Consider the following 26597-nt stretch of genomic DNA (forward strand, 5'->3'; position numbering starts at 1 on the left):
GTCTGTACCCGTGTATTCACACGAGCGACATCCCCACAGAATATTCCAGTGGAAAGAGAGAAAAAAAAAAACGTTCACAAGGCGGAAGTTCCGCCGCGTGTCATGTTGAGCATTCGTACTGCGCCGGAATATTCGGAGTGCCGTATATCGCGCACGTAGCAGAAGACACCATCGGCCCTGTCGTCTGCTACGTAATACGTTGTGGCCACCACAAGCTGGATTATAGCGACCATGACATAATCGGTAACTCCTATGCAGGAGCCCGTCCGCACTATTCGCTAGGGGCGCTACGCATGGGCCCGCGTCAAAGCCGTGTATAGAGAGAGTTTTGCCATCTTTTGATCTTTTGCCGCATCACCGCAGGAGCCTGTTTTGACGTCAGAGACGCCGTTGCACCGCCCAAAAAGCCTGAATCCAAGCGATGGCCGCTTATCAGCCAGCAGACAGGCGCCATTTTGATGCAGCACACCGGCTAGTCGACAGGTGCTTTTGTCGCGCTCAATGTAATCTACCACAATCGCCGTTGTATCAACTCGACTTCGGCGGCCGGTGGACGACAATCGCATCGAGGGAGGTCGTTCAGCCTTGACGTCACATGACGCGGTTCAAGTTAGGCTCCTCCTAATGGCCGAACCCTCTATATAAACGGCTCTGGCCCGCGTCAGAACCCGAGTGATCTCCATCGTGATTGGATAATGGAAATTTGAATTTTGAACGCGCAGAAGCGGACATACGACCGAGACCCGAGAGAGAGGTACCCGGGTTCGAATCCCGGTGCCGGCTGTGCTGTCCGGGGTTTTTCCTGGGTTTTCCTCAGACGCTTTCAGACATATGTCGGCACAGTTCCCTAGAAGTCGGCCCAGGACGCACATTTCCCCAGGGCGTTAGTCGTGACGTTGCCCACATACGTGAGGCCGACAACGGCAAGCCCTTTCACAATCACCACCACCACCATACGACCGTCGCAGACGACAGCCATGTTTCCCACGAAAACCCGTAGAACGATGATGATGAGCAATTTACAACTCAGTATTCTCGCGGGCAACACGATGCCTATACACGATGTAATGAAACAGACATTCCAATGCGTCCCAACCTTTTTAATCGGGACAACCTTCTTTTTCTTTTCTTTTTTTCAACGGTGATCGTACAAATAACGCAGCTTCGCCTCGGGTTTGCGAAACCGCGAAAGGCAGGGCATGTCGAAGCATAATACGCATGAGGACTGCGCCCGTTTGTTCATTCTGTCGAAGCAGGAAAAATGGCACAAGATCAAGACGTCTCAATCGCGCAGGTGGGTCTCCATTTCGCTGGCAAGTGCACACATGTGTTTTGCGGCCACATGAGCTGCGCACTGCTCTCGCAACATATAGAAAGCCCTGCCATTCGAACCTGGCTCAAAACACATGTGTGAGCGTTCCATGTAATCAAATTGTTGTGTTTCGAGAAGAGTTTCAGCTGAAGTAACAACGTTGAACTGGTTCACGGAAGGTGTAGGCCTAGTAGACGGTAAGTTTGAAACGGGATGTCATTTTGTAGGCGAATATGCATTTGTCTATTCGAGAGAAGTCGCTCAAAGCGCTCGTCCTCTTGCTGCCTATTGTTCGTCGCTGTCTTCCCTCAATCTAAAGGAATGTCACCTCGAGCGCTACTATGAGGGTTCGGCGAGAAACTAAGCACATGGCGCTGGATCAGATCGAAAGCTGACATTGCTGAGTTTGGGCCAGTTATGCGCAATTACTTAACCATAAGTTACTTGTGTGAACAGTAGCTCGAGCAACTTCTTTTCGAAATGTAACTACTATATAGTCATTGGTGCAGTTAATTGGTGCAGTTAAACGGTAATGAATTACTGAGTAATCGATTACTTTTTTTAACCTTCTGTAAACACTGGCAACACTTTTCAGCAAGCCCGATCTTCGACTGAAGCAATGACGCGGAGGTGACTGTGACGGCCGTCTCTAGTCCTCACGGGTTCCATGCAGACCACAGTAATACGATAATTCCTTACAACCGCCACCTACTGGAGCAACAGTAACAATAGTAACGAAACGAAGCGGATGTTTCAACGCCTATACGGTCGTCCTCATCTGGGACAGGGGGCGAGACAATTTAAAAGTAACGGGAAAAGTAACGCGTTACATTTTTAATCGGTAACGTATTACATTTTTAATGAAGTAATTTGTAACGGTAAAGAATTACTTTTCGCGCAGTAGTAACAGTAACTGTAATCAATTACTTTTTTCGAGTAACGTGTACAACTGTGGCTACTCGATACCAATCGCTTTCTGGGCGTTATCGAGTTTTCCTGGGGAGCAATGATCAAGCCATGATGCAAGCCATGTGCAATGCAGCCTAATGAAGCAAGCCACGCAACAATTTATTAGCTATCAGGCTATTTATTGTTATTGTTGAGAAGGTACTGGTGAGCTGGCCAAAGCAGCACCAACGACTTGCGCTATGTGCCCTGGCGAACTACCTAAAAGACATACGTGTTGAAATAGTCTTGTAAATCATTCAGTGCCTTCATACATCAAGCGTCATGGAGGAGCTGGCCGCACCAGTGCGACCTACGTTTCCATTTTTTATTATTTATTTATTTATTTTTTTAACTTCTATTCTGTTCTGGCTATCAGAGGATTTTTAATATCGAAATATGGAACTAGTCAGAATTGCGCCTCGCTTTATTTTGCCTTTCCCAAGAAGCGACCCCTGTACCAGCTTTGGGCAGTAGCTGTAAGTTACATGTAACTTGTAACTGTAACTCGTCCCTTTTTGCAGTTACTATAGTTACTTTTCTACAAAAGTATTTTGTAACCGAAACTATAAGTTACTCAAGTATGACGATATTTTCCACGTGTCACTTTCCTCCAGGGTGGCCTGACCATATTAAACTTAGTTACTTTTCAGTTGCCGTTAAGAAACGAAAGTCGAGTAAATGCAAATTTCAGAAACTATTTTATCACCGGTATATTTAGCACCACCTACCACGCGCTTGTTACGCCTAAGCGCCTGTACTTTCGCTTTTTTTCATCGCCAGGGGCGATGCTCTACCCCATTGCTGGTGGTGATGTGGGGAACGAAATAATGAGCACCTTCACAATAAGGATCGAGGTCCTATGGTGTCCAAAATGGTCAAAGGAGCTCTGAGGGCAGAGCGTTGGCGACCTGCACTGTTAAAACAGAACTTCACCACATAGCACGATCCTAGCCAACCATCATACCGAATGATATCATTCCGTGTCATGATTTCTTCAAAACAGGGGGGAGGCGCCTATCTGCGGGACAAGATAATCTGTCCCAGATAGGCGCCTCCTCCCATTTTCAACAAATCAATGCGCAGAATGATATCATTCGGAACGATGGTTGTCTATGAGCGTGCTATGTGGTGAAGTTCTGTTTTAACAGTGTAGATTTGGCCAGGGACCAAGCCATTTTGAGAGGGGGGGGGGGGCGACAGTCCAGCTGGTTTAGATACCCGGAGGGTGAGGTGCGGGAAGGTTGAAAGTGTGGGCAATGAAGAAGAATGTGCTCTAGATGTTCCAGAATACCGCAGTGACAGCATCTGCACTCTTAGAAATGAACTTCACCGCATAGCACGCTCCTTTAGCCAACCGTCATCTCGAATGATATCGTTATCTGGCCTGATTTGTTGAAAGCGGGAGGCGCACGCCTTTTTTTGTGACAAGTATGAACAGCATAAGTGTCACAAAAAAGGCCTCCTGTTTTCCACAAATCAGGCCAGATAACGATATCATTCGAGATGATTGCTGGCTATAGGAGCGTGCTATGCGGTCAAGTTCATTTCTAAGAGTGTGGGAGAGCCAACTTTCTCGAGCGGTACCACCACTGAGCTGTTAAAGCCGGATCGAGTCGCTTTTGTAATGCACCATCTTGATGAGAGGTGATTCGTGGCATGCGGTAAGCGAGCGTTGGATCAACTCCTCTCAGCATAGATGGGAGCGAATGTCATTTTACCATTGGCGCGAAGCCAAGGGTGTCACCAGGCGTCGAAGAATGGTACGACGGTCTTCTCTCGGTGCAGCGTAATACTCGTCCGTCTCCGAGACAGCTGCTTCTCTAGCGTTGTCGGCCTCTTCATCCCCTATGACACCACAATGGGCTGAAGCCCACTGCCACGAAGCCAGTGAGACTCTGCCGTGTCCTCTGCGCTACTCGCAGAGTTGTACGTAACGCGTTATTAGTAATTGCGTTACTGGTAATCAATTACTTTTTTCAGTAAATTTTAACGTAATCAATTAATTTTGTGAGCAAGTAATTTTCCGAGTAATCTGATTACAGTTTTCGGTAATCAATTACTGAGTAATCGATTACTTTTTTTAACCTTCTGTAAACACTGGCAACACTTTTCAGCAAGCCCGATCTTCGACTGAAGCAATGACGCAGAGGTGACTGTGACGGCCGTCTCTAGTCCTCACGTGTTCCATGCAGACCACAGTAATACGATAATTCCTTACAACCGCCACCAACTGGAGCAACAGTAACAATAGTAATAAAACGAAGCGGATGTTTCAACGCCTATACGGTCGTCCTTATCTGGGAAAGGAGGCGAGACAATTTAAAAGTAACGGGAAAAGTAACGCGTTACATTTTTAATCGGTAACGTATTACATTTTTGATGAAGTAATTGGTAACGGTAAAGAATTACCTCTCGCGCAGTAGTAACAGTAATTGTAATCAATTACTTTTTTCGAGTAACGTGTACAACTCTGGCCTACTCGATACCAATCGCTTTCAGGGCGTTAATTATCGAGTTTTCCTGGGGAGCAATGATCAAGCCATGATGCAAGCCATATGCAATGCAGCCTAATGAAGCAAGCCACGTAACAATTTATTGGCTACCAGGCTCTTTATTGTTATTGTTGAGAAGGTACTGGTGAGCTGGCCAAAGCAGCACCAATAACCTGCGCTATGTGCCCTGGCGAACTACCTAAAGGACATACGTGCTGAAATACTCTTGTAAATCATTCAGTGCCTTCACACATCAAGCGTCACGGAGGAACTGGTCGCACCAGTGCGACCTACGTTTCCATTTTTTATTTATTTATTTTTTTAACTTCTATTCTGTTCTGGCTATATCAGAGGATTTTTAATATCGAAACATGGAACTAGTCAGAATTGCGCCTCGCTTTATTTTGCCTTTCCCAAGAAGCGACTCCTGTACCAGCTTTGGGCAGTAGCTGTAAGTTACATGTAATTTGTAACTGTAACTCGTCCCTTTTTCCAGTTACTATAGTTACTTTTCTACAAAAGTATTTTGTAACCGAAACTATAAGTTACTCAAGTATGACGATATTTTCCACGTGTCACTTCCCTCCAGGGTGGCCTGACCATAACTCCCAACATGCTGTTAAGGCCCATGGAGAATCCGCTGTTTATCGAGGCTGATACATTTATTCGACTTCATATTCTTCCACGTAACTGTAACGCAACTAATGCCCTAGCCACACTGCAAACATTGCGATTGTGTCCCGCATAACTGTCATAAAAAAAAAAAGGCGTACGCCTCCCATTTTCAAGAAATCAGGGGAGAGAACGATGTCGAGATGATGGTTGGTTAGGGGGTGAAGTTGTTGCTAGGGTATATATGTCTACTTTAACGTTGTAACTGTAGCTGTACACTCTTAAAAATGAACTTCACCACATAGCACGCTCCTAGCCAACCATCATCCCGAATGACAACGTTCTCGACCCTGATTTGTTGAAAACGAGAGGCGGAGCCTATTTTGTGCCGTACATAATGCAACAAAATAGGCTCCGCCTCTCATTTTCAACCAATCCGGGGCGAGAACGTTGCCATTCGGGATGATGGTTGGCTAGGAGCGTGCTATGTGGTGAAGTTCATTTTTAAGAGTGTAGTTACTATTTGCGCAGGTTCAATTGTAAATGTAAATTAGTTACTTTTCTTTGTAACTTCGTTCATGATCACGGTTGTCACACAAAACCTTTAGTGGCTAAGTGGGTCGCCTTCCACGCCGAGGCTATAGACGTTCGACTTCCACCTGGGTTCGGATTCCGGCACTGGCTGCACTCTCAGAACAGAACTTCACCGCATAGCACATTGTGCGCCATCCACTTCCACCAATGATACACTCTTAAAAATGAGGGGAGGGTGGGGGGGTAATGGCAGGATAGGCTCGCCTTTGTTGGCCACACAGAAGTGGGCGTCGTCACGACTATAGCAAAAAAAAGGACACAAAACAAAACAAAACACAAAGAAAGGACGGGACGGATGAGGATGAAGGATGGGGATGCGGTGATGGTGCACGAGTTCGTCGGGAAGAGCAAAGTATTAGATGGGTCGTTGAGCAAGGCCTGCCTTCTGCAAAAAGAGAATGAGGTTTCTCTCTCTGAGGGCTCTTAAAAATGAACTTCACCGCATAGCACGCTCCTAGCCAACCATCATCCCGAGTGACATCGTTCTCTCCCCTGATTTGTCGAAAACAGGAGGCGTACGCCTTTTTTGTGACACTTACCGCAGAAACGTTATTTGTCACAAAAAGGCGTACGCCTCCGGTTTTCAACAATTCAGGTGAGAGAACTATGTCACTCGGGACGATCGTTGGCTATAGGACCGTGCTATGTTGTGAAGTTCATTTTTAAGAGTGTATAGGGTTATCGCTTCTGATTTGAAGGGAGAGCGGGGGCGTACGCCCCTTTGTAGTAGTTATATATCCAAATTTGCTACAAAAGGGCGTACGCCCCTTTGTATAGTAGTTATATATCCAAATTTGCTACAAAAGGGCGTACGCCCCTTTGTAGCAGTTATATATCCAAATTTGCTACAAAAGGGCGTACGCCCCTCTCGCTCTTCGAATCAGAAGCGGTGTCCTTATCATTGGTGGCAATGGTTGGCGGACAACGTGCTATGCGGTGTAGTTCTGTTCTGAGAGTGTGTGCCACTGCCACGTAACTGAAACCTTGCGTCCGTCTACCTCGGCTGTTAACTCCTTGTTGCTCGTTATATCACCCACTTCGTCGCGTCATGTCGAAAAGACACACACACACACACATAAATTGGATGATGATGAGCTGGGTCATTCTCCGCCGTTAGGCGGTACACTGCCCCATCGCGCTTGTGGAAGGGACGAGGAAGTGATGATGATGGAAAGGTGTCCGGTGTCGAAAAGAGTATATCATACTGCATCGGAATTCTTCAATAAGACACAAAGGCTACTGACAACACATTCACGATAGTATAGTACGATAAGCCACGCACCTGATAAGAACGGATGCCCTGTCAATAGCAAGGGGCCGAAGTTTGCCACTTATCTGGAAGGTTCACACGCAATGTTCAAGTATCATGCAGTTGTGTACAGGTCTATCGTACTACGCGTCTTTCGATGACCGAGCGACGACTGACTTGAAAGTTACTGCGTGGTTTCAAGTGCGTCAAGTGAAGCGCTCAAAATGTGTGTGGGTGGCAGGACACGACACAGCGCGGTGCTGCGCGCACATGTCACTGTTGGAAATGGGATTCTTTGACGTGTGAAAATCGTCTGTAGGACGTGTGTTCACCTTCAATCATGGTGTACAGCAAAGGTAATGTCTGCTTTATGAGTAAAGTTGCCAGTGAGTGCCGCGCAGTAAATTTAATTTAAAAAGAAAACACCCATCTGAAAGAGTGCCTTACATGGAATTCGACTCGTTTTCTGGAGAGCATGCCCTTCGAAATGTTGCTTTTTTGTAAAGCACCTCATTGAGAAGGGTGTTTTGTAAAACGACTGCAGTATACTGTACAGAAGCAACTGAAATACTACTCGGGCAGACTTGTACACGTTACTCTGTTGGGAAAAGTAATATTTTACGGTTACAAATTACTCGGCTAAAATTGTAATCGTGTATAACGGCAAAAAAAGTAACGCGTTACCTTGACAGTGACTTTCAATAACAATGAATCGCATTGCTAATATTATATATATATATATATATATATATATATATATATATATATATAATAAATATATAATATAATCGAATTCGTTAAATTGTGCATACTGACACGCTTTCTGGAATTGGAGTTTGTTGCCTTTGAACAGGATAGGACCTTTTATGCGAAACACAATATGCATTTAAACAACACAATCAGAGAATACCGCACAGTAATTTTTTTATACCTTTCGGTGTAAATGACCTGCTATGTCACACATACCTTGTGGTGTAAGTGTATACGTATGGTGGGAGCCTCACGCCATAAAAGTGCGTCCCATGGGACAAGACATTTGCAACACGAAAGGTATTTTTAAAAAAAAGCGCGGTATTCGTTGGGCAGCATTCCGTTCAGTCATGAAAGAGCCACATGAAAATGGCATGCTAGAACACCTCCACGTTTACACTCTTAAAAATGAACTTCACCACATTGCACGTTCCTAGCCAACCATCATCCCGAATGACAACGTTCTCGCCCCCGATTGGTTGAAAACGAGAGGCGGAGCCTATTTTGTGTCCATTATATACGGCGCAAAATAAGCTCCACCTCTCATTTTCAACAAATCGGGGCGAGAACGTTGTCATTCGGGATGATGGTTGGCTAGGAGCGTGCTATGTGGCGAAGTTCATTTTTAAGAGTGTAAAACTTGGAGGTGTTCAACGACAACAATAAATGATGAAGATGAAGATGGGGTGTTTCACCGCGGTGGTGCGGTATACCCTACACCCCATTGTACGTGAAACATTGTGAACTTTTGTTCAATCTAATCTAATCTTTAAGTAAATATACGAAGCTCAATCAGTGAACCACACCGCACAATGCTCGAAGCACTCGAATGTTGCAGGACCGGCAGAGCGCATGTGCTTCATGTAGATATACTACACGTGCGCTTGTTACAACACTTCGGCGAGATATTGGATGCGAGAATGACAATTCAATGAGCTTCTTGCGCTAGTGACTCAGGCGTTCCTCGAATTTCTTCAATTCAATTTCGACTCTCTGTATTGCCTTTACGCTGCGGTACAGCATAATGGTGGAGCGTTGCCTAAAACCAGCGGTGGCCGCCTGTCTATACTCCCGAAGCTGCTTGACGCCTTGGCGCGCAACATTCTATTCAATCATTTTGCGCAATACCGAGTCGACGTATGCGTTGTTCGATACGCTTTTTATCCGACCCCAATGGCTGACCACGTCGGTTCTTCTCTCGGCCTCCAACCAAGATCTCTCTTGATGTTGATGTTGACGAAAAAAAAAAAAACAGTGACAGATTGAATAGGGAGCTAGGGAGAGTAACAACAGCAAACTACATGAATGACGATGGAATGAGGTGTCAGGAAAAGGACGCTACAACGAAAAGCACTGGAAAGCTATTCATTAACAATGCGTGCGCAGTATAATGCAGGTGCAGTCAGTGTTCGTATGGTTACGTTTCTGAGTTGTGAGTTGGGGTAGTGCGCCGAACCTCGTGCGGGGAATTTCCCAATTCGTCATCATTAATTTATCTGTGGTAGTTGTTGTTGTGAACGCACATACTCACTTGCTTGCCCTGGGACAACGCTAGCTCAGAGTTTCGTCCTTAAGACCACAACACACGCAGATGAGATGACTCCAGTTGGCATCGAAAGCGGTGGTCTTAGAGCAGAACTTCACCGCAGTGCACGCTCCTACACGCCCAAAAATGAACTTCACCACATAGCACGCTCCTAGCCAACCATCATCTCGAATGACGTCGTTCTTTCCCCTGATTTGCTAAAACCGGAGGGGCGTACGCCATTCTTGTGGCATTATGCTGTTCATAATAGCCACAAAAATGGCTTACGCCCCGCCGTTTACATCAGATCAAGGGAGAGAACGTGTCATTCGGGATGATGGTTGGCCAGGAGTGTACTATGCTGTGAAGCTCTGTTTTTAGAGTGTACACTCTTAAAAATGAGGGGGGGGGGGGGGTGATGGCAGGATACGCTCGCCGTTGTTGGCCACACAGAAGTGGGCGTCGTCACGACTATAGCCAAAAAAGAAAAAAGAAAAAAAAAGAAAACGCATAGCAAAACCAACACAAAGGAAGGACGGACGGATGGAGGATAGAGGAGGTTGAAGGATGGGGATGTGGTGAGGTGCACGAGTTCATCGGGGAGAGTACAGTATTAGATGGGTCGATCAGCAAGGCCTGTCTTCAGCAGGAAGAGAATGAGGTTTCTTGCTTTGGCGGAACGTTCGGCAGAAGAACCAGCGGGGTAGAGGATGGCTGCTAGCGAGCCCGAGGTGGAGCGAGGGAGATGTGTTTCGCGCGCAGAATGGTATGCTCGGCAGTCTCGCAGGATGTGTTCGATTGTTTCGGGTTGTTGACAGTGGCCACAGCAGGCGTCACCCCTAGATCCTATCTTGAACAGCTTAGAATTGGTGAACGCACACCCAGTGCGGAGCCTATGGAGCATGGTCTGGATGCTTCGAGGGAGATTTTTCGTGGGAAGAGGAGGGCGATTATGATGCATGATGTCCCCGTATTCCAGGGTGGCGCAGTTCAACAAGGAGCTTAAAAATGAACTTCACCGCATAGCACGCTCCTAGCCATCCATGATCTCGAATGGTATTTGTTGAAAACGGGAGGCGTACGTCTTTTTTGTGTGACACTTATGGTGTTCATAATTGTCACTAACACACACACACACACACAAAAGGTGTACGCCTCCCGTTTTCAACAAATCAGAGTAGATAACGATATCATTCGAGATGGTGGTTGGCTAGGATCGTGCTATGCGGTGAAGTTCATTTTTAAGAGTGTACACTGTTAAAATGGCTGGCTCCTAGCCAACCATCATTCCGAATGATATCATTCTGTGTCATGATTCCTTCAAAACAGGGGGAGGAGCCTATCTGGTACATGCATAATGTGTCACAGATAGGCGCCTCCTCCCATTTTCAGCAAATAAGGACACAGAATGATACTCGGAATGATGGTTGGCCATGGGAGCGTGCTATGTGGTGAGGTTCTGTTGTAACAGCGTAGGGGCGAATGGTACTCTACGGACTTGCAAACAGGTGACTGGGTAACCTATAGGCGCGTGTCTGTAAGTCTGTACGGTCCCATTCGCTGCTAACGTGTCACGCTGAGTGTGTTCCGTACACTTTTGTCCGGCACCGTACAGAGAGCATCCCCATGAAGAATACTGAGGGATGTCCGAATGTTTTCTGTGGTGGGTGATTCCGCGGGATTATCGGAATCTCAGATGATTGATTGATTGATTGATTGATTGAAAGAAAGAAAAAAATGGGGATTGTAGCCCTCATCACGAGGGCCGGCTACCCCAGATCACCTAAGGAAAGGAATTCCAGACACGTCCACCACACACCAGACACGTCCACCACACACCAGACACGTCGGAATCTCAGAGCGAGAGGGACTGCGCACCCTTCCCTTTATTCCTGTGCCACCATCGCCTTTCCCACCCCGTTTTCACCCTTCCCATTCCCCTTCGCTTGGTGCTCCAAGACGCCACTCACGGGCAGGCTCACCGCACTTCCGCAAACGTCAACCCAACCCTTCAAATGCTGAGCAACTATACGCACTGGCGTCCAGTACTCGTGTGGTGACGTTTCAGTTAGTATAATGTTTATAAACCTATAAGGGGTCTATTGGTAATGATAAACCATCTTGTCTTTTTCCTGCAGACTCTTCTTCTAATTTTCACACAAACATTTAACCACCGTGGTCGTCCGCACCATTTAAGTTTTCGGCTATAGACTTCTCTCTGTTTATAAACAAATGACGTCATAGTGTTCGACAGCGCCGCCAATTTGGTAGAGCTGAACTAAGCTGGAATGCAGGGCCGAATAAGGTCGCGCCCGAAAGCCACGGTCTTGACGGGATTACGATGGTCCCTGGAAGGGACGCCAACTTCGGTCCTACTTTTCTTTCAATAGGAGGCAGAGAACAAGTGCCCATTCGTGGAACCCGGCCCTCCCCTTCGGGTTTGTTTCGGTTTCAGTCTGTCTACCAACGTCATGATGGCGTTTCTCGGGTAGAGGTCTATTGTCTCGAATACTGCACGGCATGCGGGGACTCCGCCCCGCCATGACGTATCTCCCTACGTAGGCGTGACGTCACGCCTCCATGTGAAACCCTCGCTCGGAAGCGCCCTGCCAACACCACCTAGATCTGGGGTGCCCAACTCATTCGTATTTGCGGGCCGCATTGAGCCATGGGGGAACTACGCGGGTCACATACCACGGCTTTGAGGTAGCCTGTTTCTGATATAGATGACACAACACAGAACTTAAAACGACATAAAACGGTTACTTAGCGTTCCTCAATCGCAGGTCAGCAATCCTTTTTATTTGCTGTGTCATGAGAAAACTTGGCACATCTTGTTCTTAATTATTGCGTCAACATCATGTGGAAGTAATTACGAAGTGTTCGCTCGTTAGATGTGGGCGTAGGTTCATCAAAGAAAACGCCTGGTCGCAGACGTACACTCTTAAAAATGAACTTCACTGCATGGCATGCTCCTACCAACCATACCATACGTCAACATACACTCTTAAAAACGAACTTCACCGCATAGCACGCTCCATAATCTCGAATGATATCCTTATCTGCCCAGATTTGCTGAAAACGGGAGCCGTACGCCTTTTTGTGACACTAATGTTGTTCATAATTGTCACAAAAGAGTCGTACGCCTCCCGTTTACAACAAATCGGGGCAGATGATGACGATATCATTCGAGATTATGGTTGGCTAGGAGCGTGCTATGCGGTGAAGTGCTTGCACGCAAGTGAGTGCTATGCGTTTTTAAGCGTGTATGTTGACACAGTTGTCTCGCGACCAGACTTGTACAAAATACTGCGCAAAGGTATTTAAAATAAGATACTAAATACTCCACGCAAAAAGTGTTTAAAATAGCGTACAAAATACTCAAAATTGGAAGTAATTTGCGTAGAGTACTAAATGCTCTAGGAAGTATTAAAGATATTCTCTTTCAAGCACTTTAGTATTAGCAGGAAGTGAAACGCGTATTCTGTATACGTGGCCCTACAAATGAAAGGAATAAACTTCATACGCATTGATTAAGCATATCTTTCATTTGCAAGGTCTCGGTGTCATGTAATATTTGGAGAATCTTGGTGAACCCAAATAAACTTTGTAGATATTTTCTGACCCAAAACTTCGTAATCCCTCGTATATGTCAGCTCGACACTTTCAACCTCTGGCGCGTGTTTATTGCTTTGGTGATTAAGGAAATAAATGCCGCGATCCCCTGGTATACCTACACTCTTAAAAATGAACTTCACCGAAGCACGCTCCTAGCCAACCATAATCTCGAATGATATCGTTACCTGGCGGCCTGGGGGCTTAATCGCTTCATTGTCGTTACGGTCGTTACAGGCTACACTGTTAAAACAGAACTTCACCACATAGCACGCTCATAGACAACCATCGTTCCGAATGATATCATTCTGCGCATTGATTTGTTGAAAATGGGAGGAGGCGCCTACCTGGGGCAGATTATCTTGTCCCAGATAGGCGCCTCCCCCCTCTTTTGAACAAATCATGACACAGAATGATATCATTCGGAATGATGGTTGGCTAGAAGCGTGCTTTGTGGTGAAGTTCTGTTTAAACAGTGTACACTCTTAGAAATGAACTTCACCGCATAGCACGCTCCTAGCCAACTACAATCTCGAATGATATCGTTATCTTCCCTGATTTGCTGAAAACTGGAGGCATACGCCTTTTTGTGACAATTATGAACAGCGTAAGTGTCACAAAATAGGCTCCGCCCCACGTTTTCAACGAATCAGGGGCTAGAACGTTGTCATTCGGAATGTTGGTTGGCTAGGAGCGTGCTATGTGGTGAAACTCATTTTTAAGAGTGTAGCGAGTGGCGGGGAATTTGAAAAGGTGGGCACGTGACACATTTCGCGTGACGTGTACTACGGCCTTCACGTATCGCGCGAAGAGCGCCGTGCACGTGTTTTATCATCGTGCCCACCTTTTTAAATTTCCCGCCACTCGTTAGTCTGTAACGACCGTTACGACGATGAAGCGATTAAGCCCGAAAACGGTAGGCGTACGCCTTTTTTGTGACAATAATTAGACAGAGCATGAACATGTTTGTCCGCGACAACGTACGTTGTCTGCGTTTGTCCAGCGTTTGTTTCGTTGTCGAACGTTTGTCCGCGTATCTTCAGATACGTCCGTCCAACGTAAGAATAAAACGAAACCGCACCAATTTCAGCCAACTTGTTCTTATCGGCGCGTCTGAGTTGCATTTGTTAATCATCAGGAAGGTCGCGAGCAACTGCGGAAAACGGCGAGCCCAACAAAAAGCTCCGTTTCAAGTCTCCTGCACTCGAAGAATCTTTACTCAAATTCGCTCAGGATATCACCAAGCCCGCGACTGAACCAGTCCGCTTCTCGTGGCATTGAAGGTACCAATGTTACAAATCGGCCATTTAAGGTTTGCTCAGAAATTTTGGTATGAATGTCCTGGTAACGTATTAATCGAGTAAAAATCAAACGCGTGGAAAGGTATAGAGACTCATCAGCGAAGACGACGAAAGCAACGCTGAGACAGACACGGGACGTCGAAGCTTCTAACTTTTAAAAGTATGATTAAAGGTTGACTATGATTACAGATTGAAAGTTCGACGTTACCTGGTTGTTTTTGTGTTACTTTTGTAGTCTTCGCAGTTGTCATGTGCCAAACGGCCCTGCTGATTTTTTCGTTAGAGAGTGACAACAGTTTTCTGTCACTAATTAACGAAACGTAAACTGCACCTGCACAGAGCCCAATGATAACGCTACGGGCGTTCATGAAGCTTGGGCCGGCCGTTCTTTTTTCTTCTTCTTTTTTTTTTTTTTTTTGTTTTTGCTCGGGGGACACGCGGGCCGCCACTTCGCCACCCTTGACCTAGACAGAGAAGGCCTGCTTACTCGTCAACCGGTGACGTAACAGCTAAGAGTCAGCCAATCAGGGTCGCGTTTTCAACGGCCGTAGCCAATCACGAACGTGCTTTCAGCGGTCGTAGCCATGGAGACGAAGTACCGTCGTCTGCGAGTAGTGATTGGACGTCCCCGCGTTTACTAAATGGAAAAAAATTTAAACGAAGCACAAAAACATCCCATATCTTTCTCAAGACTGATTTTCTGGAAAGCGTGTTGCACTTTTTTGTTGTTGTTGTTTTTTTCCTACGTCTGCAGGTCTAAAGGTTCCAAGTCAGCTGCAATCATTTCCGAGTTCTCGAATCCGGAGAACGGCGATTCGCAGTAGCAGACGAACTCTGACTTTATATGTCCACGTAGCGAAGTATAGGGAGAGGAGGAAACAAGCGGGCATTCTGTAACTACACTCTTAAAAATGAGGGGGGGGGGGGTCGAGGTAGCTTGCCGTTGCCAACGCCACCTACACAGGCTACACTCTTAAAAATGAACTTCACGGCATAGCACGCTCCTAGCCAACCATAATCTCAAATGATATTGTTATCTGCCATGATTTGTTGAAAACGGGAGGCGTACGCCTTTTTTGTGACACTTACGCTGTTCATAACTGTCACAAAAAAGGCGTACGCCTCCCGTTTTCAACAAATCAGGGCAGATAACGATAAATATTCGAGATGATGGTTGGCTAGGAGCGTGCTATGCGGTGAAGTTCATTTTTAAGAGTGTAGCCTGTGTAGGTGGCGTTGGCCCTGCAACACCGTCTGAGGAGGGTCGACGCGGAAATGAAATGCAGTTTCTTATGGATATGTGTGTGTGTACATACTATATACATAGAAGATAGGAAAAGTCGAAAGCTCAATAGCTGATGCTGTGTTTCCTTGTCAGGCGTGTCACTATTTGTATACAGTGACATAATTGAGAGGGAAAGATTACTTACATGTACACACACGCGCATGACACGGCAAAAGAAGTCGAAGCTTCCACTATATAGAATATAACGTCGAGCATAAATTATTACACAACCGAGCCGGTGGTGTTTATTCGCGCCAATTTCCTTAACCTTCAACGCAGGAATATGTTGCCCATTAAAATACACGTTGCGCACAGAATAACATATGCCCGCTCCCCACGAAACTTCACTAATGAGACTTCTTTATTATTACGACAAAGGGGGTCACCCTGTCAATCACACACGTTCCGCGCGGCTTTAAAATGTCATCGCACAAAGCTTTGAATCTACAACCATGCAGCCAGAGGAGCAATTATTAATATTATTATTCGAAACAGACCAATCAGGACGAGTAGAGCACATGCGAAGTATTTTTTGGGAGTGCGGGGGAGAATTTATCTTAGGAGTAGCGGAACAAGTCGAGAGAAGAGTTCAATTTCTCCTCTCTCTGTTTCTTACAAACACATAAACAACCAATCAGAAAGGTCATGATGTAATCATCTCATCTCAAAGCGTTGCTACAGGAAAGTAGTATAGTAGTCTCATTATGCTCACAGGATTGCGCTCGTTTGACGCAGCGCTCGAAGACAGGTAATATATACTCGACGTCAACGGCAAAATGCACGAACCCCAATAACGTTTCAGGTGGATTGTTACTCGTGGACATCTGCCTGTGGAGACTGCTCAGTTGGATCATGCCTCTAATGACTGAGTGACCGAACGAAGAAAATGTTCCATCACCTCGTCTGCCTGGTTTCCTTCATCCTGGCTGTCCGGGAGTTACGGGCTCTTCCGCCCTGTCCAGCGAAGGGGGGTGAGTATGGGGGGTGAGGGTTCCACATCATTTGTAGGGTGTCATAAAATTCTAGTTAAAATCCTATTTGGTCCACGGTATTTACCTTCAGCGAACTTTTCCCATGACTTGCAAGCGCGAAGATGTTCAGCCACGAGAAATTTAAGTTTCTGAATCGAGATCCGAAATTTGCAAAGTCCACACATATTTTTTTTCTCTCTCTCTCTCTTTCATTCTTTTTCTTTTTTTCTGAAACAGAAAGCGCCGTATCGGGCTTACCTCCATTCCATTATAAAATACGTTCTTTGCTACAATGGTAATAGTGGGAAAAAAGAAAAGAAAAAGTGACGCGCAAATACGCAACGGCAGGTTTTTCTGCGCTGGGGAGAGGGTAATGTTTTCAGAAGTCACGTGACGAAGCCTGTCCACTCACATGGCAGCAATAAGGCGGGTAGACCGGCGTGGGTCCGCAGGAGAAACCACGTGCTGCGTCGAAATTTTTATATGTCGTAGGTAGTCCCTTAGACTATACACAGAAGAAAAATGAGAATTCGGACTTGATCGGTAGGCGCGCGGTGAATTTTTTGTCGGCCCAATACGCGGAGCGCATTCAAGTGGTGGCACTGTGTCCCGCGTGTTGCAAAATCGAATTTTCCGAAGAGACTTTCAACTTGTGCCTTCACATGAAACGTAATTGCTATCGTTTGAAGCCGTTCTGAGCGTTTGTGTCCATAACAGCGTTGTAATCGCTTAATGTATCGTGGAGCAACCAGATGGGCTCGCATTTTTTGCGGGATGTCACGCAAGCATTACAAGTGGCTGGGAGCCCGTGTAGGACAGAATGCGTTCACATCTTTGTAAGAGGTATATCTGTTCAGGGTGACTATAAACAAGCATATTTACTGTACATAATGTATACATTACATAATGTACACATAATGTAATGTCAGGAGAGCCGAAGTGACTTCCAGCGTTCTTTAAAACATTTCCTTTACTACGGCCCCATGACCTCGGACGGCGGAAATCGCACTGAGGAAAGTGTAGTTGTGTAATGTCTTACGCACACACTCAAGGCTAATTCATGGTGCCTTTTGTGAACATTGCCAAAATCAGAGTTCGAGGTAGCTCGTTACTGTAACTACCTTTCTTTTTTTTTTTTCTTTTTTATAACCTGTAACTCAGTGCTTTTGCGCCGTGGTAACTTTCAGAGGAACTCGTTTCTTTTTCAGGTAACTTTGCCAAAGTAACTTAAGCTAAGTTCCAAGTTACATTTAATTCGCTCTTCACTCACGTCCACTTATTTCCTGGCTTTCTCTACGGTTCTTTCATGGCATTCTATGCCACAAAACGTGATATTCAATCAATGACAGTATTTTATTCAGGAAGTAAGAACCGCTGTCACTGAAATGAAGCTGAACCATTGTGCGCCTACAGGGAGTAAAATGCAAAGCGTTCGAATTGTTGGACATTAACGAAATCGATCTAAGCGTGTTGCACTCCTCCGCAGGCATCTGAAAGCCGAACCCAACTGCTCACGCGCGCTGCACCTGCGTAGCGCTATTTTGTGTCCGAAGTAACTTTGAAGTAACTCCGTAACTGCGAGTTACATTTCAGGCTGAAGAACTTCGTTATTTACTTAGTTATATTTTTCACACGGTAATTTAACTCGTAACGAGTTATTTTTGGCCGATGGATCTCTTGACTCGGAGGATCTCTGGACCCGCTTGGATCTCTTGACTTGTCTGAGGGTTCGCCAGGCTTGGATCTTTTGACCCCTTTGTGTTACGTCGTTAACTCTAACATCGCTAAGCAGAAACTTACTCGTATCGAAATACGAGGGACTCGTTTTACGTGCGGTATAAATAGAATACAAATGCAGGTGGCAAATCAACACCTCATTTTTATTGATTGACTTACTTACTTTGTAACACATAGCGTATAGTCCAAGAAAAGCCGACAGTTCTCTTATGTCATTTCTGTTAAAAACAGGTGGTTGCATTGTAAGATCAACCTGTTTGTAACGCAGAATTTGTAGAAGTGCTGACCTATCACAGCAGGCTCGTAGTCGAAGAGCCAAGTCTCTGTTGTGGACAGACGTTCTATATGGCGGAACCGTCTGATCATGGACTCTCTCAGGGTACGAAAGATAGCTTCATATGCCCGAACATCAGTTGTTGTTGTTCTTTGTGTGTGTGTGTGTGTGTGTGTGTGTGTGTGTTTTGTGCGTTTTCTGTATCAAGTTTTTCCCTAATTTTTTCCGTCGTCCACAGAAGGACAAAGACAAAGCACTTTGCTGCTGGTATTATTATCGGTAACAAACTTCAGTTCTAGCATAAAGTGGGGACGGCTGCGCCAATGGACACAAAAGTAACAACAACTCTGAGTCCAGCAGTATACCCTGCATTTTGTGGTTGAGGTCAATGAACGTGACAGGTCAATGTTGATTGGAAAGCACTGTCAGACAGTATATTCCCGCAGGGTCAGTAAAAGAATACAATAACGTGATAAGGGTGGGGGCCAATGAAAAGAAGGCGACAAGGATAAGTTTTAAGACCTGCGGCCTACGATTCTTTGTAAGTTGAGCTCAACATTCATGGTAACAAGCATCCGTTCTGGCATAGCGTGCTATGGCGCCAGGGACAATGGACATAAACGTGCAAAGGCAAAAGGGGGACTCGCCGCCGTAACCTACAGCACAACCTCAGGATTTTCTCGCTTACTTTTTTTTTTGTTCGTGTGTGGTAAGATGAGAGAAAACACCGAAAAGTCTTCACTGTTACCGGGCATATTACTTCCTAACTTAATACTACGTACGGCGCACCGTTCTGCAATTAACATGGTAAGGGATAGACTTTCTTTTTTGTCGAGAATCCTGACTAGTCTGACGCTTTGACTGGCTGTATCTCTTGACTCGCCTGTCACGTGACCGGTTGGATCTCTTGACTCGTTGGATCTCTTGACCGGGTAGGAAGTATTGACGCTTTGGATCTTTTGACTCGCCTGTCACGTGACCGGTTGGATCTCTTGACCTGAAAGCGCTGCGGCCATTGCTGCGACCATTGCGACCAGCGCTGCGACCATGACCTGAAGCGCTGCGACCATGGGAAGGTCGTAATCGGATTAACTCTCGGAAGACACTTTGCACAAAGTTTCGCGACATCCTCGACTACAGAAGTGCACGGAGTGCCCTTACACAGAGTGTGTGAAGTCATCTGCATTACTGTACCTACTGTGTCGTCCTGGCATCACACCTACCTCAATGGCCTCTTCGTTGTACAGCGCTGACCGTGTGTATTGCGCTGACTACCGCCTCATACACAAGAAAAAAAGTGTTTCGGACAAAGGACTTTCGCTTTGCTTCCGAGATCGGCGTAGCTGCCATAAAGAATGTGGTGCCAGCGGATCAAGCTGAAGGCGTAACAGAAATGGCCCAGCTGTGCAGAAGCTGCTTCAAGTACTTCACAGCAAAGGTGGCTGAATCACAGCACGCAGCAATGTCGGCCACATTTGAAGGAAGCTCACAGGGTGAGCCGTTTGTGCACCAGCCCGACTTGGTCGAAGAAATCAATGAGTACATATCATCTGAAGCCATTAACGTCACACCGCTTAAGCCAAGACGGAAGTCGGTGGAGGCATATGCACAGCGGAAACACTCCGAAACAAAAAAAAAAACTCCGGAAAGGAACATCCAGGATTAACTGACAGGATTGCAGCGAGTTTGCATGTAACGTGATGATAGCCTATCAAGAACATCTGACATGAAGCTGCCATCAAAAGTAACATTAAGGAAAGTGGCTCCTACAACAGCCTAAAGCAGTTCATGACACGAGCACTCTCATCCACCCGGAATGCTCTGCATAACACGTTGCCTTCTTACCTTCGTTACCTTGTCTTCTTCGCTGTCATGTTTTTTTTTTGTGTGTGTGTGTACTGTAAATATACTTCGATATGATCACCGTGGACAAATATATTTCTTATAAAGACGCAAAAGTATTCTAAAGCATTCTGTTCTTCACGGGCTCCCAGCACTTGCAATGCACGTGTGTCATCCCGCAAGAAAATGTGAGCACATCTGGTTGCTCCACAATCTATATACATTCAGCGATTACAACACTGTTATGAACGCAAACGCACAGAACGGTTTCAAGTGACAGCAATTACTTTTTATGTGAAGACAGAAGTTGAAGGTCCCTTTGGAAAATTCGATTTTGCAACACGCGGGAAACGGTGTCACTGCTTGAATGTGCTCCGGGTATAGGCCGGCTGGCAAAAAATTCACAGTGCGCCAGCCGATCAAGTCCGAATTTTGATTTTTCTTCTGTGCATAGTGTAAGGAAGTACCTACACCATATGAAATTTTCGAGGCACGTTTTTGTTTTTTTCTTTTTTTTTTTTTTAGATAAAGGCTTCGGAAATTCGTCATTTTTTGGTGGTATAGTGCTACTTAAAGAAGTACCGCTTACGTTCCTGGCAGAGTAGAGCAACAAATTATACATCATTCGATAGCCCCATGAATGACAAATTAAACGGCATAAGGCTCAATCTCATCTGTTTTTTTACATCGTCCGCAAAGTTGCAGTGAATATGGTGCTTTTCGGCGCTTTGAGTCAACTTTGATATTTTTTTGCAGACAAACAAAAACTGACAGAGCACTGCCAACGCAGGAACCTATTGTGCCCTAAGTGGTCTAAAGCCAGGTCAAGATATTACTACAATGCGACAAGAAACATATATTTTTTTCCCGTTCATTCGAGACATCAAGTGTACCGGATTGTTCGATTTCAGATGGAACTAGAAAGGGGAGAGAGCGAAACTGGGGAGCTGCGGCAGACAGCTGACCTACTTGCGTAGCGTTTTGTCGGCCGCCCTCAGTTCTCCGTACAACATTACCTACCTACCACATTATGAATAATACATAATACTAAAGCAACATTGTCCTACAGTCACTGATAGAAAGCCAGGTTAGAATTGCACTGGATGAGATGACAGTAAGGAGAAATGAGTAGACATGAGCGCGGGTATTAAATTTCGTACCCGCAACCACACCCGCACATCCCGACGCCTATCCGCATACCCGCCGATATACCCGTAGCCCAATGCGTACGCATGTTTCAGTTATATGCCGCATGATCGTGACAGCATGGTGAGGACACTGTCCGTTAACGAGCCACTTTTCCAACGCGTACGCTGTGGCCACCGCTGACATGGTTGCCAGCTTACTGATGTGAAGTGTACCAGTCTTGGTGTCGAAAAATAGCAAAAGTTAACCCTATGTGGCAAACAACAACAACTTTATTTTGAGATGATGAATTGGATATGGAACGTCTTGGAAACTATTTTGGGCCCGATGTTCGCCATGAATCGGGTAATACACCAAAATCCGACGGGTTGGTTTTGCGCCTGCGGGTATTGCGGTTATATCCGCGTAATCCGCGGAGGTAGTGCGGGTCTACCCGCACCTATTCCGCACCTGTATCCGCTGGTATACCCGCACCGCGCTCATCTTTAGAAATTAGCCATACGTTGAATGTCACGCGTTTTTTTTCGTAAAAAGAACAAGATAGATGTATGGATGGATACTGTGGTTTTTCCCTTTGGAACGGGTGGTAGCTTGTACCAGCTACCTAGAATTAGCTCATGATTGAAATTACAGCAGAACTATATTTACGCTGCCTGTGTTCGAATTAGAATTAACTAAATTATTCCTATGCCACCAATCATTTAGTCTGTCTGTATTTTGTTCTGCTTTAATCACGGTGAGAGTCCATCATGCTTTAAAGTTCACTCATCCTCTTGCGGGTCATGGTACATATTGCGGGGAGAATGCTCCCCCTGGCGAGACTTCTATCAAACCTGACGTTATTTCACTGTTCAGGGGCCACGGAAGACGTGCTGCTTCAAAACGGATCCTCATTCACGATGTCTTGTAACTTGACGGATGCTGAAGAAGGGCTCACCATTGGAATACGCAAGGAGGAGACTTGGCTGTCGTCAGTTAACTCCTCTCGAGTTGTGGTCTGGAAGAAGGATTACGTGCAGGGGGATGACAGAGCCATTTATTACTGCGTCGTCCGAGGGGACCACTGTGGTCCTACTCCGTTCAGTGCCACGTCCCTCGCCGTCGCATGTGAGTACCAGAACTACAATAAACTGCAATCTTCCTGCAGTTTTTCAACATCATCTGCATTTCTTTGAAGTTTGTCTATCTCACAAGCGTTCTTTGTGATTCGTTCTGGTTTCGTTGCGTACGTGGTATTCTGTCTTACGATGACCAATCGGTGGTGACCAAATGATGATGTACAACTATCACGAAGGCTGACAGTGATGAACGACCATCGCTTATTAATCCAATATGGCTATCGTTCTCCATTTAGATGCCCCACTGAAGCCAACGAAGCACTGGTGCATTGGACACAACCTGGAGACATTCACGTGCTACTGGAGTATTCCGAAGATCTGGACCAACACCACATACCGTGTGCTACTTCGTGTTGGGTAAGGGTGGCTCCACTTATACCATACGTAAGAATGCACTTACTTCGCCAACACATTCCATAACTACATACTGAAGCCCTGTGCAGAACGGAAGAGGTCCACAGCGTCATCATCTGCGAAGACACGCTGGTCTGGGACGCAGCAAACGTGACGTGCCGGCTCGTGACCGCAGGTGGAGCCATCTACCGCATTGAAGAGAAAACGTTCCATTTTACAGTGCAGGCCAACAACACCTTTGGCGGCCAGCAGTGGGAATACGAGGTGGACCATTTTCGGAACGGTGAGGATGACTCCAAATGGGGTCATAATCCCCTGACGTGGTTCTGATCATGAGACAAGACTCTGGTCTATACGTTCTTGCAATGTTATAATCGAACCATAACAAGAAACTATCTTCCCTTCCAGTTCACTTAAGCGCACCGACCGGTGTCATGTGCCAACCATCGAAGGACAGCATCTACGTCACGTGGGACGGTCTCCCGGAGGTGTCTTCCTTCCCTCCTGTTCACTACCGGGTGGAGGTCGCCGATCATCCTCAACTCACACGCAATGTAAGCTCTCAAAAAGAGAAGCGTAACATGACGTTGACAACGTGTACCTCGGCTTGGGGAACACAAACAGACAAAACAGAAAACAAACAGCGCGAGACAAGTCTTGCGTTGTGCTGTGTGTCTTGTGCAGCAACTGGATCGAACTTCGCACTTTTTTTTTTCAGAAAGACATTGTAAAACATTGTGTTCAAAACGAGAAAAAAAAAAGAACTGTGTAAGTTACACAGCGTGCATACAACTAGTTTACTAAGGACAAGCAAAAACGCAGCCGTCATATACGCTTAATTTTCGTCTATTTATTTCATACGCTGATACCCAGGTGGAGAACGCAGTTCTCGAACGTAGTTCGAGATGCGCAAATATGTTACAGCAGGTTGTCACCTGCTGCCAAGAGAAAGTAGGTTGTTATGATGAACAAGTTGCACTGTGTATTCTCCTTATTGTTTTGTGCGCTCCTCAAACTCAAGGAGAGGTTGCTACGGATCCCATGGATGACACCGCTGGACTTTTAGAACATTCGCGCGAAATTCTCCCGCTAGTACATGACATGGTACTTTCTGCAGGTGACTGGCGAAAATTACTCAACCATCACGGACGGCCCCGTACCGTACATCCGCTATGACGTAACTGTCCGGGCGAAATTCGACCAAAGTGACACGTGGAGCCCCGGAAGTGGAACGATTACTTGCACGACGTCGAAAGACAGTAGGTACTCAATAATATCTTTGGTGCTAGCAGCTTTTCTGCATGATACGCCCTCGCAGGACCAACAGCCGTGCCCAAGGTGACAGCCAATGGATTCTCGATAGAAAACTACAAGGAGGCACGCAATGTTCGAGTTTACTTTCAGGTATGACACCTGGCATTAGGCCACGTTGCGTATGGCACACGCATCCAGAAACCCATCTATGAAACCGATACCACTATATTCGCTACTAATTACTACTACTAATCACTACTACTCGGCATCGGCCGATAATCTGCGTAGCTAATTTTTTTCGTCCGAAACCTGCTTAGATATTAGATAAACGAACTTTAAAGATAAGCGCTGCTTCCGCGGCCTCAGAGGCTGCGGCGGCGTGACGTCACTCCCTAAGCGGAGGAGTGAGAGGGCGACGCTGAGAGGAGAACAGCCCCGTAACCCGTAACCTATGAGACGCCCGCACAGCTGTGGCCACGGAGTAGCTGCGGCATTCCTTTTCTCGAGGTCGCGCCGTCATTGGTTCTTAGGCAGTGACGCTCTCTCGTTTTTCAGGAGAGGGAATTCCGGCATACTCTCAACATCCGGCGCCTGCTCTTGTCATGTATTCCCATCGAAAAACAGTGAAACTACGCCACTCTTTCGCACGTGATTTTTCTATAACGTGATCCGTGCCTAAGAAGGAATAAAATAACCCTATAGTTTCGATATCGGCGGGGACGGATGCGACCGCCACCGTGTGTTAGGGTAATTCTTTCCCCGAGTGAGTGTGCACGGGAGTTCCTTTATATGTGTACACGCTCGTATCTCAACGTAGGGTGTCCCAAAGGAGCTGTGGCACGGTGAAGAAATGCGTTACGTGATCGTCTTGCTGGATGGAAAGGGCGGCCACACAATTGTTGCAACGAACCGGAGCGACTACGAGCTCCGTGAGCTGAGCCATAACAAAGGTTACACAGCGCGCATCTACTCAGAAAACGAAGTGGGTCGTTCAGCTGGTTATGCTACTCTCACCATCCCGGCCACCAATAGATGTGAGTATTCCCTCGCAAATAACGCGGCAGGGACTAACCTACCAAAGTGCAGTGCTACCACCTGTGGAAGGGGCCTACATCGATGCTAGTCAGGTATGGTCCGTGCGGCTGCATGTGCGAGAGGGGGAGGATATGAATGCAACGTACACGTTGTTCTGGCGCTGTGGGCGGGAGGAGAAAGTTGCTTTGGAAAGCCTGTCCTGGAAAGAACTGTCAAAGCGAGACAAGAAAGTCGATGTTGCATCTGATCCATCGTCGTGCGTCTACGCCATTGCTAGCCAGAAAGGCGGCCAAGTGTCTCCCATGACTTGGATAGACTGTGTGACACCAAAAAGCAGAGGTGGGTTCCAGGAATGGCTGTTGTGAACGACATGTATCTGAATACCAGTGCCTTTGCACATCTCTATGGTGCGTACTGGCTTTACACGTGTCTGTGCTTTCTGCAGAATATGAGGAGCTGCTATCGGGCACAGACCGAGTGTTCGCTGCCGAAGTCACCGACAGCAGCATTCGTTTAGCCTTTCTCTCCAAGTGCAACCCACTGGTTGCTACGCGACAGATCCACTATCACGCCGCCACCGATGGTAAATTGACAAAAATACTAACCGATTTATACCCTACTAACATCAATATTTGAACCAGAGTCCTACAAGCTCATAACTCTCGAGGACGAGAAAGAGGTCACCATCCCCGAACTCAGCTCAAAAACCAATTATGTGGTGAGCATCAGCAGCTTCTTAGAAGATGGAAGAGTGGTTTTTCACGAGCAACTACGCTTGAAGACAAGGTCAAGGGGTAAGTGGTCCTTAAAAGAAAGCTACAATTACCGTGTATTCACATGGACGGCAACCCAACGAAGTATTCTAGTGGAAGAAAAGACAAAAAGCTGCTCACGGGACGTACGTTCCGCCGCATGTTGAGCATTCGCACGACGCCAGAATATCGGTAGTCGCATACTGCGCACATAGCAGACGACACCATCGCTCCTGTCGTCTGCTATGGAATATCTTGTGGCTGACCCGCAGCCCGCATGACACTCCCAACACCGCCTAGAGACAAAAACACTGATTTCTTAAGCGACGTGACGTAACAATTAAGAGTCCGCCAATCACTACCGTGCTTTCAGCGGCCGTAGCTATGGAGAATAGCCGCCATCAGCCGTATGGACAGCCACTGGAAACCAT

At 46.3% G+C, this 26597-nt stretch overlaps 1 protein-coding gene across 4 annotated transcripts in view; it reads left to right on the forward strand.

Moving 5' to 3' along the window:
• Positions 1 to 1346: 1346 nt before the first annotated feature.
• LOC135390922 (uncharacterized) overlaps positions 1347 to 26597 on the forward strand; it is a 29954-nt gene continuing 4703 nt past the window's right edge. For 2 of the 4 annotated variants that reach the window (XM_064620919.1, XM_064620922.1), the window contains exons 1-12: positions 7314 to 7563; positions 16486 to 16654; positions 22509 to 22760; positions 23008 to 23128; positions 23215 to 23408; positions 23534 to 23679; positions 24243 to 24384; positions 24444 to 24529; positions 25197 to 25413; positions 25466 to 25753; positions 25860 to 25997; positions 26056 to 26208. In XM_064620919.1, coding sequence (XP_064476989.1) covers positions 16570 to 16654; positions 22509 to 22760; positions 23008 to 23128; positions 23215 to 23408; positions 23534 to 23679; positions 24243 to 24384; positions 24444 to 24529; positions 25197 to 25413; positions 25466 to 25753; positions 25860 to 25997; positions 26056 to 26208 — 1822 coding nt within the window. In that variant the 5' untranslated portion in view covers positions 7314 to 7563; positions 16486 to 16569. Of the gene's footprint in view, positions 1510 to 7313; positions 7564 to 16397; positions 16432 to 16485; positions 16655 to 22508; positions 22761 to 23007; positions 23129 to 23214; positions 23409 to 23533; positions 23680 to 24242; positions 24385 to 24443; positions 24530 to 25196; positions 25414 to 25465; positions 25754 to 25859; positions 25998 to 26055; positions 26209 to 26597 lie in introns of those variants that run through there. The other 2 variants (XM_064620921.1, XM_064620920.1) reach the window with 2 other exon arrangements.

Source organism: Ornithodoros turicata, chromosome 4 (assembly GCF_037126465.1).
Source record: "Ornithodoros turicata isolate Travis chromosome 4, ASM3712646v1, whole genome shotgun sequence".
Classification (NCBI taxonomy): domain Eukaryota; kingdom Metazoa; phylum Arthropoda; class Arachnida; order Ixodida; family Argasidae; genus Ornithodoros; species Ornithodoros turicata.